Source organism: Mytilus californianus, unplaced genomic scaffold (genome assembly GCF_021869535.1).
Source record: "Mytilus californianus isolate M0D057914Y unplaced genomic scaffold, xbMytCali1.0.p SCAF_7, whole genome shotgun sequence".
NCBI lineage: Eukaryota > Metazoa > Mollusca > Bivalvia > Mytilida > Mytilidae > Mytilus > Mytilus californianus.
In genome coordinates, this window is record NW_026262723.1 from 114,102,949 (window position 1) to 114,115,328 (window position 12,380).

Sequence of the window (12,380 nt, forward strand, 5' to 3'; positions counted from 1 at the left end):
ATTCCATCAAGTCTCCCCCCTCGTGGGTAGGCTGGAACTAATTCACTTAATATCCGAATGTACTCCATTAGAACTGAACAGTTATACCACTATACGATCACGTGTTCATGTAACTATTCGCTAACACCAGAATTCGTCAGATCACGGCCAGTGTCACAGTGCAAAACAATTATTGAACTTTCGAACTTAATAAATTATAATTCTGTCTTAGACTTCAATACATAAGTAATAACTAAGAAATAAGACACAGGCTTGAGTATAAAATTTTCAACGGTCTAGATATGTAAGCCAGAGGTTTGGGGACCCACATATCAATGATCCACACAGTTCAGGTAAGTCGGAAGTTTGAGAAGTCTATTAGTTTAAAGCATAATATACTTCAGTACCCAAAAAACAACGGTTGAAACGGAAGCTGTTGTACCCTGCAGAAACATGAGTTGAACCCGATCTGATCAAAATTCAGATCTATTGTAGCGATTCACAGATCTTGTCTTAATAAGATTGAATTTAACCCCGCCATTTTGTCTGTGTGTAGATTTTAAAGAGATCAAAATCCTTTAATAATATAAGCCAGGATTGTTACGTCGCTAAAAAATTAAAATATTTCTGCCTGATTGATTGATTGATTGAGTGATTGATTGATTGGTGTTTAACGCCACTTTCAGTATTATAGGGTATTTCGTTGTGTTCAGTTTTTATTGGTGAAGAAAACCGAAATGAATGGAGAGAACCAACGACCTTTGGTACGAAAAGTGACACTCCTTGTCAAAGAGATTATAGTCGTATGCACCTGCCACGTGCGGGATTCGAACTCACAACCTCAGTGTTAGCAGCTTAATGAGACAGTAGTTGGACTACCTAGACCACTCGGCTACCGAGGTCTTTAATTATATAGGTATGGATAAAATTTAATCCAAAAGTATAAACAATAACATACACAATCAATTACATCAGGACAATGTGCACACAGTCATAATGCCATCATAAATAATGTTGAAAAAACTGTTACATTAAAAAATCCAGTGCACTAAACACACACACAATTTAAAAAACTATTCAATGGAAAAAAAAAAATAAAGCAAAAATATATAAATTAAAAAGCAAAAACAATAATAAAACAAATAATGAAAGACAATTTCAAATGATATTAACATGGTAAACTTTCAATTAGTTTATGAAAGATTACATTTTACGTACAGCGTTCTTCTTATTTTACTCGAAGTCAAGTTTTGCTCTTTTTGAATTTTATATTTTGCATTTGAATAACAGCGAGTAATAAAAGGGGCAGTCCCGATATTCCAACACCCCATTAGGACATCACCCCAATAGTCCCGACACCCCATCAAGTCCATTTCATCACTACCGTAACTAAAAGCACAAATTACTTTGTAAAGGTTTGTCGAATTACTAAGATATCTCTGGATACACCATTTCTCAAGTAAAAGGGGACGCAGTAAGAAAATAAAGGAACCAAGCAAGCTTTGGTGCTTACATGTGCTAGTATGGCTTGAGTGAATAAGACGGACACGTTTTTCTGGTATAACTGTAAAATGTAATAACTTTTAATTTAATTGAATGTTTTGAAAGGGGAGCTAAAATGTAACAGTCATGCTATTATTTGAAGAACACTCGTCTAGTTTGTCTATAAGTGCACCAATATTTGAAATAGAGTGAAATTAGGGCAGAGCAGTTGTCTTGTTCTCCTTTTCAAACAGTGGGTAAATTGGATCAATGATTAACTCCTTTCCAAGTAATACTCTATAGTGTTCGCTTAAAGTTACGGAATCTACAATAGTTTGTCATATGGACTTATGCATAACAATTACAGTATTAATTAGATTTCTAAACTTTAAGATGTAGCAAAAGCATAGAGACGTACGTTTTACATAAATATGGTATGATTATCATTTAGACAACTATCCATCAAGACCAAAGGACAAATATGTGAATAATAAAATTGAGAATGGAAATGGGGAATGTGTCAAAGAGACAACAACCCGACCATAGAACAGACAACAGCAGAAGGTCACCAACAGGTCTTCAATGCAGCGAGAAATTCCCGCACCCGGAGGCGTCCCTCATCTGGCCCCTAAACAAATATATATACTAGTTCAGTGATAATGAACGCCATACTAAACTCCAAATTGAACACAATAAACTACAATTAAAAATAATACAAGACTAACAAAGGCTAGAGGCTCCTGACTTGGGACAGGCGCAAAAATGCGGCGGGGTTAAACACGCTCGTTTCAAACATAAATGTCATCTAGAAAACATGCATTTTAAACGGGGGTTTTACAGACACCAAACCGCTTTTTAAACGGGGGTTTTACAGACACCAAACCGCTTTTTAAACGGGGGTTTTACAGACACCAAACCGCTTTTTAAACGGGGGTTTTACAGACAACCGCTTTTTAAACGGGGGTTTTACAGACACCAAACCGCTTTTTAAACGGGGGTTTTACAGACACCAAACCGCTTTTTAAACGGGGGTTTTACAGACACCAAACCGCTTTTTAAACGGGGGTTTTACAGACACCAAACCGCTTTTTAAACGGGGGTTTTACAGACACCAAACCGCTTTTTAAACGGGGGTTTTACAGACAACCGCTTTTTAAACGGGGGTTTTACAGACACCAAACCGCTTTTTAAACGGGGGTTTTACAGACACCAAACCGCTTTTTAAACGAATGATCTACGGACAAAAAGTTCGGAAAACAATAATATGATAAATACCTGTACTCTTACTAAATCAGACATCCGATAAACTTTAAGCTTGAAACATTATATCTCATTGAAACATCAAGTGGGTTATGCGTAAGTTTTACACATTTTTTTTCGAATGGTAAAAACATCGATCATCTTACAACATACTTTTTTCTTCTGTTATTTAACCTGTGTACAACCTTGTGTAGAACACTTCGAAAAGATGGAATCTGCAAAGGGTAATCTGGGAGACATGCAACCATACGTAAAAATGAGACAAATAAATCAACATGATAATTCATTTGACCAATTAATAATGTTATATCACAAAACATTTAGTATTCAATTTTGTTTCCGTCGCCACACTATGTTATAACGTTCAATGATGATGATTAGCCGATTTAGAAAAATCGACAAATTTATACAAATAATTATAGACAAAAAGTACATAACACATATAGCATAACAAATTCCACCATCATGATGGTCGTTCCAACAACATGCTATTGTAAAGGTAGATAATAAGTTTTACCTTTATCCTCATTTATATATATATGTCGTGTACAAGTTGCGATTTTGTACATGTTATAACATGTACAAAAATATTGTACATGTTATAAATTGTACACTGCAAACATACAAGTTATAACATGTACAAAAGTACCTCGTACATATTATAACATGTACAAAATATTGCTTAAAAATGGTTTTAACTTGTACAAATTTTGAAAATAAAGATATGTTTCTATTATTGCAACAGATGTTATTAAGCTCAATAATGTTTTCATAATTTTTTATTTTTCATTCATGTTAGTGTGTTTTGTCCCTTTTGATACAGTTAAAGACCAGATGAAAAGTTTTTATAACTTCTGAATACCTTTTGAAATACACATGCAGTCAACAAACACAATTCAGTATTCTAATCTGATCAATCATAATTTTGAGTGTCCACTTCGAAGGCAAAAGTAAAATACGTTCATACTAGTTGACACTTAAGATGCAAGAGGATAGCCAGGATAGATTTTATAATGAAATCCTTGATATGTCGAGAAAATTTCTCTACAAACAATACCCTGTTTTCAAAGTAGAGGATAGATATTTAAAACATCAAAATGACATTCGCCTCATGCAATGATCTTATTAGTTATCAAAAAAATAATAATTTGAAGTATAATATTTACATCAGTTATGCTGAAGGCCAAACATTTTGAAGAGTAGATTCAATAACTCTTAATATATTTATAATTAAGCGTGGTCCAATGATAACCATTTCCTCTCATAGGAGACATTGCTTTAATTTTTGCATGCTAAACAAAGCGGGGAGGGGTATTACCCAAACTTTTAAGGCATGTTCTTAAAAATTTCAGATGAACCAGTTATCTACTTTGTTGTCATTGAGGAAATGTATGCAATTATACAACAGCGTCACACTACTGTAGGCCGTGGTGGACTGCATAAAACATACAATTACATGAAAAAGCATTATGCCAGCATAAGACATGAAGCAATAAAATCATTTCTGAAACTTTGTGATCACTGTACTCTAAAGAAAAAACATTCAAAGCTTTTGTTTATTGTTCTTAATTATTCAATAAATTCCAAATGTATATTCAGCTTTATTTAAATTTATTTTATAAATTTTGTACAAGTTAAAACAATATTTAAGCAATATTTTGTACATGTTATAACATGTACGAGGTATTTTTGTACATGTTATAACTTGTATTTTTGCATAATACAAGTTATAACATGTACAATATTTTTGTACATGTTATAACAGGTACAAAATCGCAACGTGTACACGACATATATTTAATATATATATATATATATGAATATATAAGTCTAAAAGATTCGCACAACGGTACTAATATAAGATGGTAATATTCGTATAAAACCATCTTATATTAGTACCGTTGTGCAAATCATTAGACTTGTATATTTTTTTCCATATCTGCGCAGTATCGTCTACGATCCGGTACTGATTAAATTTGCTGGTTGGTCCTTTTTATAGACTTATTATATAATTGTATAATTGTAAATTGTATAAGTCTAAATTGAAAACAACGTTCAAACCTATGATTGCGTTGGATATATAAAAACTATATATATATGTACGTCTGAACCAGTGACGACTCTACAACAGATTTTATCCATCGGATCACCAGCAGTGATGGTGATACAAGGCTGAAAATACATTCTGTATATATAAGTCGTCTAAACAACAGCCCAACAATGTCTAACATTGTTTGGCTGTTGTTAAGACGAATTATATATATATATGTATATCCTCATATATTCCATACCTTGTCCTCTTTATAGCACGACTGTGGAAAAAGAAATACATACCCAATCCTAACAAAATCTTCAATACTACATGTTCCAATTTTAATGAAAATGTAAATTCATAACACATTCTATTGTAAAAGTTACTTATCTATGTTATCTCCCATTATGTGGCAAAGTTGAAAAAAAAATTGATTAAAAAAAGTAATAATCTGTTTTTTGTAAAATACGGTCGTAAATATGATAAAACACATAATTTTCTATATTAACATGAAAAGTCTCACACATGAATTACATACTACTCTCGAAATTTGCACATTTCATTAAAAATCTAGACCTATTGTTATCTGCTATTTCAAAATCCAAGATGGAGGAAGACACCCCAGATACTTTAAAAATGGAACTTCGAATTATAAGGACTCACTGTAATATTGTTTTTGTCTATTCGAAATTATCTTAAAAATGTGGTGCACACTATTAAATAACCCGCTACGCATGTTATTCGGTGTGCACCACATTTTTGAAGTTATTTCTTCCTAGACAGAAAAAAAATATTACAGTTATTTCCTTAAAGATTTTCAATTTTGCATGAAATGAAAGAAAATAAAACAAAAAGAAGAAAACACGTAAGAACAATTCAAAATCTGACAGACTAATGGCTTGTAAATTTCTGAATTATGTTCTCTAACAGATTAATAGTACTTTTAGATTTTTTATTTCCAGGGACCAAACAAGTGACCTTATCATTTCGACCAATACAGAAATTAAAATCCCCTTTCTTTTTATCGTAGCTTAACTGGAAATTTACAATAAAAAGAATACAATACACGTAACGTATAAAACTGGGACATTATATCATCTGAATGTTGTAATTTCGATTAAGTGCTCAGCAAACAACTGACCATTCGTTAATATGGTACTAAAATCTCTGATTAACGTAAATAGTTTGTCCAATTTTTTCTTCCGCTCGATCATAAGTATTATTCATATGTGACGGAAGTGGCGTTTTCCTTAATTTTGTCTGACTTGTGTTTGGGTTTGGTAACGGACGAGTTGAAGGATTATAAATAGGAATATTATGTGGTGCTATATATGATGGTCGAATTTCTTCATATATGTCGTCACCATCACGATGTCTGTCAATACATTCGTCTACAACGGGTTTTGGTTTTCCCCTGAAAGAAAGAAAGGTTCATTTTGTTAGGCCGTATCACCAGCATTGTAATTGTGATTTCTAATGCAATAAGGCAAGTAACGCCAATCTTGATTGGATAACGTCTGCCGTCAATTTCACGGTTGACGGTATTAATCATTGGTAACAACATTGCTCAATCGCAGTGAACGTTTACGGGATATTTGAAATGTTTAAATTTAAACATTTAATCATGTTAATAGCACTGCATTAGAACAGGAATAACAGTTCTGTATTCCTTATATTTTTTTTTCATAGACTTTCTGCTTGTATCACAAAGTGTTGAACAATGTTTTAATTCGTTATTTTTTTTTGTTTATTCTGGTATCTTTTGCTGGACTTTTAAGTCTGCAAGACTAAAATTGTTAACACGAACAAACTGTTTACCTTTGAACCAAGTCTTATATAGGATGAATCTTAGCGAAAGTCCCACTTGCCAAATGTGTTAATGTAAATCTAACGAGTCTGTTGAACTCTTCCTACTTGAGTGTCCTGAATTTTCTTTTATACGAAATAAATACATTACTGAATCTAAATGAATGTCTAAGTTCTACTTTTCCGGGCCTCTGCTTTACATAGTTATCGTCCTACGATAAGAAACAAATACTGATTGGTGATTATTTTTATCAGATTTATCCCTATATTAGTAAAAGTTTAAATGTTATTTGTTTATGTAATATTATTTACGTAACTCTTAGGTTAATTTATATTTTTAAGTTGTACATAATATGTATTTCTTTTATGTAAGCTGTCTTATTTTATAATGTACCAATTGTTAACCCTGAAAATGACATATGAATATTTTTTACTTGTCTGTATATATTCATTGCATATGCTGTTAGACGCATTTGTGGATACCCCGTCCGCAAGTGCCCCCGTTGTAAAGGGGTAGTTTCTAAATATATATATATATATATAAATAATAATATATAATTTGTATAACGATCAAGATCATTATTGCAGTTTGACTACCACATGTCAAGATAAGAATCATTTGACATCTTACTGATGAAGGATATTAGTTATCTAAATATTTAACATTTGTTCATGATTTTAGTTTGTTTTGTTTTTTTTTGGCGATGTTGTACCCTTTTAGACTTGCTTGTTATATATATATATATATAAACAAGTCTAAATTGAAAACAACGTTCAAACCTATGATTGCGTTGGATAAAAATATATATATATATATAGATTTGTATGCTTTTGATTTAATTTTACATATCGAATATTCTGTTTTGAAGTCTGAATGGTTTTCCGGTAGTTTCAAACATTCGATCTGAACCATGACTCCAGAACTAAGATGGAATAATAGAGGTTAGTATATTTCTAGTATTTCGATTGGCTAATGACACGTCGTTAAATAACCCATAGCCCTGAGTGTTGCTAACCCATATACCGGAGTTGCAACCAATTAACCCGGAGAACTTGGTGCGCGTTTCCCTTAGTTCCGTGCATTGTTGTTCCAGTGAAAAATTGAATTCTGTAAATTATCCATGATGTCTGTAATTAAATATGTAATCGACTAACGATTTTATCCTATTATGCCGATTATTGGCTTTCTTTTTTTAGTAAATGCATCACTTGGCCACCCAACTTTCAAGCAAGGACCGAAGCTCATAAACTCGGCAATCAAACTGTGTGCCCGAATTTCCCTAAAGACCGGCGGTACTTCAGGGTGTTAAAATACCCATATCTATATGGTATAAGTATAGATAACTTATAATAATATAATGTATTTGGTAAAACCTTTTGGAATTTGGGTCTCAATGCTCTTCAACTTCGTACTTTATTTGGCCTTTTATTTTGTTTTAAATTCGATCGTCACTAATGAGTCTTTTGTAGACGAAATGTGCGTCTGGTGTACAAAATTTACTGGTATCTATGATGAGTTTATATACCCTGTCAAGGTAACCAATCAAACTGCAGGATTAGCCAGGATGGTTCACTGCAGTTTAATAAATGGTGATATTCTTACCTTCTTATGATATATATGGTTATGGCAACACTGTATATCAAACACACTCCAAATAAAGACGCCAAGACAACCACTGAAAGATGTACAAAATACATGTAGTTTATGATTATCATGCTTTTAAATAATGCAAGGAAATGACATAGAAGGCTAGGCGGACGTTGAGGAAAAAAACGGATAACGGAAATTTTTCTAAGAAAGATATGTTAGATCTTCCGGTGATAAGTTTAATGCTTCCGTGTTTCGGTTATACAATGTTTAAGGAGAATATGATAACATTTAATTTATGTCTCAATGTTAACTTTAATGAAATGTGTCTTTAGGTAAGAAAGAAGTCACCTAAAATTTTCAGATGCAATTTCAATGTCACGTTATATTCCCTTTTGCATATTACCAGCGTCTGTGATCAGCTGAAGTGTTCAGTTTTATTTTGTTTGTTTTTAAAAAGATACTCATTTGATATCACCATAATTTTCTGCCATTATGTGAAGGTCTAGTGAACAAACTAAATAGACAAATGGAATGGATATGTATTTTCTAATATATTACCGACCACTACAACAACAACTATTATTAGAATTATAACTGTGTATTTCATTGGTCCTCTGTGGGGAGTTATGAAATGACTCGGGGGGGGGGGGGGGGCACTTCAATACTTTATTGATAGGGGTGTCGCTGGGGTTCTGTTACCCCACCCTTTTAATATAATTTAGATCTTAAAAATATATACCTTTTCATATATTGCGTAGGTAAAAGTGTAACCTTTTCCCATATTGTTTGGGCTTAGTGTGGCGTGTTGGAAAAGTGGAATGTTAAGGCTAAGATTCTGTATGTAATGTTCACTTACGGCGAGACTTTCGGCTGTGAAAAAATGACAGGGCTTTTCATATGCAAGTAATTGGAACTCTTATTGACCTTTTCATATATTTCTGATAGTTTTCCCCACCTATTCACATATTTTTAAGCTGGAAAATTGTGACCTATTCAAGCGGCACGTCTTATCACCTTGTATATAGGAAGTATCCCCCCCCCCCCTCCCCCCGAGTGAAATGACATCTCACCTGTTGTCTGTTGTTGACAATTCTCGTTTAACATATCTTGATTATGCCTGTATGCCGTGGTATTATCGGAAGTGTTATATTCTAACGACCCAGTTGTTAGTTTGTTCTCTGTCGTGGTCACGGTGGTTGTGGTAGTTGTTGTGGATGTTGTATGCTTCTGACAACTAACCTGGATGGAAGGGGATTTGGTTCCAGCTGAAATATAATCAATATTGATTCTAAAAACTATCATATAAAAATGCAAGATAGAAAAACTACCATTTAACCCGATAATCTATACATCCGATAAGCAATATATCGATATACCCAACTCCATATCGATAAACCATAAGCTCATAAACCAATGTCTTTGATACACCGTACCGATAAACCATCCTCTTAAATACCACATGACGACATTCCACCCTCTGATGAATAGCTCTAGATATAATCTTCTACATATATAGTGTGCTAGTGACCTCATACGATATATATGGGGTCAGTAAATTCCATATGGGCTGAGAACGAAGCTCGAATCGCCAAATGGAATTTACTGACCTCATATAGAAGAAGAAGAAGAAGAAGAAGAAGAAGAAGATGCTTTATTTCCATCAAATGGGCTCACAAGGAGCATAATATAATATCATGATAATATTATTTTTACAAATTTAATGAACAATACAGTATACATAGTTACAAACACAAATAAGAAACAACAGTTTTCACATATTCGTACATATATAGGAGTATATATAAAAACCTTCGTCTCAGGCACACCACTAGAAAGTAACAAAAAAAAAAAGAATTCTGTGAGTAGGCTAAATATATCTAGCTTAAATGCAGGAGGCACCAAGGGACGGTGCTATATGGCATGGTGGGTGCATATTAAAATGTGTATCGGGACATTAACATGATTAATGATATGGTAAGATATTGTAAGAAGTTGCACATATATGTCGTATTAGGTCACTAGCACACTATGTAACGAATTTATCTTACCGACTATCTTAACATGTGGTATATATAGACTAGTGGCCTATCAAAGTGATCAAGTCTTCAATACCGTTAGTATTAAGAACCTACTTCCATTGGTCTATACAAAAACAAATGCCAACAATAACAACTTGTTAACTTTAAATGTGTTTTATGAATTTATTTCAATCGTTCATCATCAATTTCTTCGTCTGTTGAAACCTTTAAGATTTTTCCCAAACATTGTGTTGTTTTTATAAAGGAACGTAACACCACTACTAACCGTGTATTGAAATAAGCCCCGCATACTAACCCAATATGGAATATACACGGTCTCCACGCGGTTGCTTTTAACCAATCATATTCCTAGAAATGTATAGGAGGTAAGATAAAACACATTTTCAACATTACCACCCTCTAATTTACCACATGCCGATAAACAACCCCTTTATATAGCCCTTACCAATATACCACCCTCTGATATTCCCTATTACGGTAAACCACCCTCTGTGGTATGTATCAAAAAGCGGTACACCGATTTATTAAATAATGGTATACAACCGTCGGATATCCCCTATACCGGTACTCCACCCTCTGTGGTATATCAAATACCGGTACACCTCCCTCTGTGATAATTCAAATAATGGTATACCACCCTCGAATATCCCCTATACCGGTACGCCAACTTCTGTGATATATAAAATAATGGTATACCACCCTCGTATATCCCCTATACCGGAACACCACCCTCTGTGATATATAAAATAATGGTACACCACCCGATGATATCCCCTATCCCTATACACCACCCTCTGTGATATATAAAATAATGGTATACCACCATCTGATAACCACATACTGATACACCCCCTCTGATACATAACATGCAGAAAACCCCGCACACTGTGATATATACTTCATGTCTTAATACCACCCTCCGATTTACAACATATCATTGGCGTATTGCATCATCATTTAGTTATTTTTTAAACATTGAATAAAAGTATCACTCACAGATATCCAATCGATAGCAGTATTTGGCGTCAGCATCATTGAAATGACGCTTTAGTATGACTTCGATAGTATCACCTTTTTTTAAGTTGTTTACCATTGTCTGTCCTGAACAGTTCACAATATAACGTATGTCTCCAGTGTTATCTTTTATAGTAATAGAAGTTCCACACTGAATGTAGCCTGGGGCGTATATCTGGCTAAAAGACAGAGTATTTCCACCATTAATGATCACGTCACACGCACATGTAGGGAAGTTATATAAATCTGCATCCGTAAAATCCATCAATATTGATTGACCAATAGCTGCTCCACCCATACACATTCGAATAACTATATATAAAAAATAAACATTTAATATTATTTCTCATTGTTTTCATTTGTTTTGGCCAGTCAAGGTCTATGATTCTGAGTTAATTAAATCTGGTATTTAAGAATAGAATACAGCTAGAAATATAAATGGTTAACTGGTTTGAATTCATGAATGATGGGTGAATAAATGACTGAGGTGGTCAATTTTCGTCTAAAACATCGATTAATTATCGATTGTCTATTACAACAGAGGGCGTTGGAATAAACCAAAGGTTTCTCTACTTTTTATTTCACAATTTTGAAGACATTGAGTCAGCAATGCATTAAGACTTAGCAGTTAAAATATTTCTTTCTTCGACAACGCTCTGGAGCAAACCAAAGAATTTATCTTACAAAGATAAGAATAATGTTTGTAACTGTTTATTCATATATAAAACATAATTCAATTTACCATAAAAGTTCTGAAAAATCAATCTGATTAAAATTAATTCTCTGCACTTGCTCCTCATTTTCGTTCGGTCCCACACGCGACATATAAACAACTGAAGGAAAATGAGGAGCAAGTGCGGAGAACTAATTTTTATTAGATTGCTTCAAATTCATTTGATTATCTTGTAATCTGTGCTGTTCTATAGGAAAGTTCAAAGTCTGAAACAACTGCGATATTCATCTTTTATTTCAGGCAATCTTTTCACGAAAAAAAATATTTGCATAAATAAGATCGTAAGAATTTTCGTGAAAAAAAGCTTTTTGATGATTATAGCGTTAAACTTATTATTTCTTTATGTATATCTGTCGTTAGGTCGCTGTCTCATTGGCGTATACCCCACATACTTTTTTATTTAAGAAAAAAATATGTAAGAAATATATATATATAATATAAATA

The 12,380-nt window shown here is 33.2% G+C and overlaps 1 protein-coding gene across 1 annotated transcript; it reads right to left on the minus strand.

Annotated features, from left to right (window-relative positions):
* Positions 1-5,080: 5,080 nt before the first annotated feature.
* Positions 5,081-11,498, minus strand: LOC127708804 (uncharacterized). The gene is made up of 4 exons (XM_052213928.1): positions 11,186-11,498; positions 9,221-9,415; positions 8,163-8,235; positions 5,081-6,167 (listed from the first exon to the last, which is right to left on the minus strand). Exons 1-4 carry the CDS (start codon positions 11,466-11,468, stop codon positions 5,912-5,914), a joined length of 807 nt encoding a protein of 268 aa, XP_052069888.1. The 5' UTR covers positions 11,469-11,498; the 3' UTR covers positions 5,081-5,911.
* Between the last annotated feature and the right edge of the window lie 882 nt (positions 11,499-12,380).

What these genes read in the sequence shown, in the direction of transcription:
- LOC127708804 (XM_052213928.1), bottom strand. Translation starts at nt 11,468, where the DNA reads ATGGATTTTACGGATGCAGATTTATATAACTTCCCTACATGTGCGTGT. An exon ending in CTGCTATCGATTGGATATCT is followed by an intron (nt 9,416 to 11,185) that starts GTGAGTGATACT and finishes ATTATATTTCAG; the next exon opens with CTGGAACCAAATCCCCTTCC. An exon ending in TTGTCAACAACAGACAACAG is followed by an intron (nt 8,236 to 9,220) that starts GTGAGATGTCAT and finishes TACATCTTTCAG; the next exon opens with TGGTTGTCTTGGCGTCTTTA.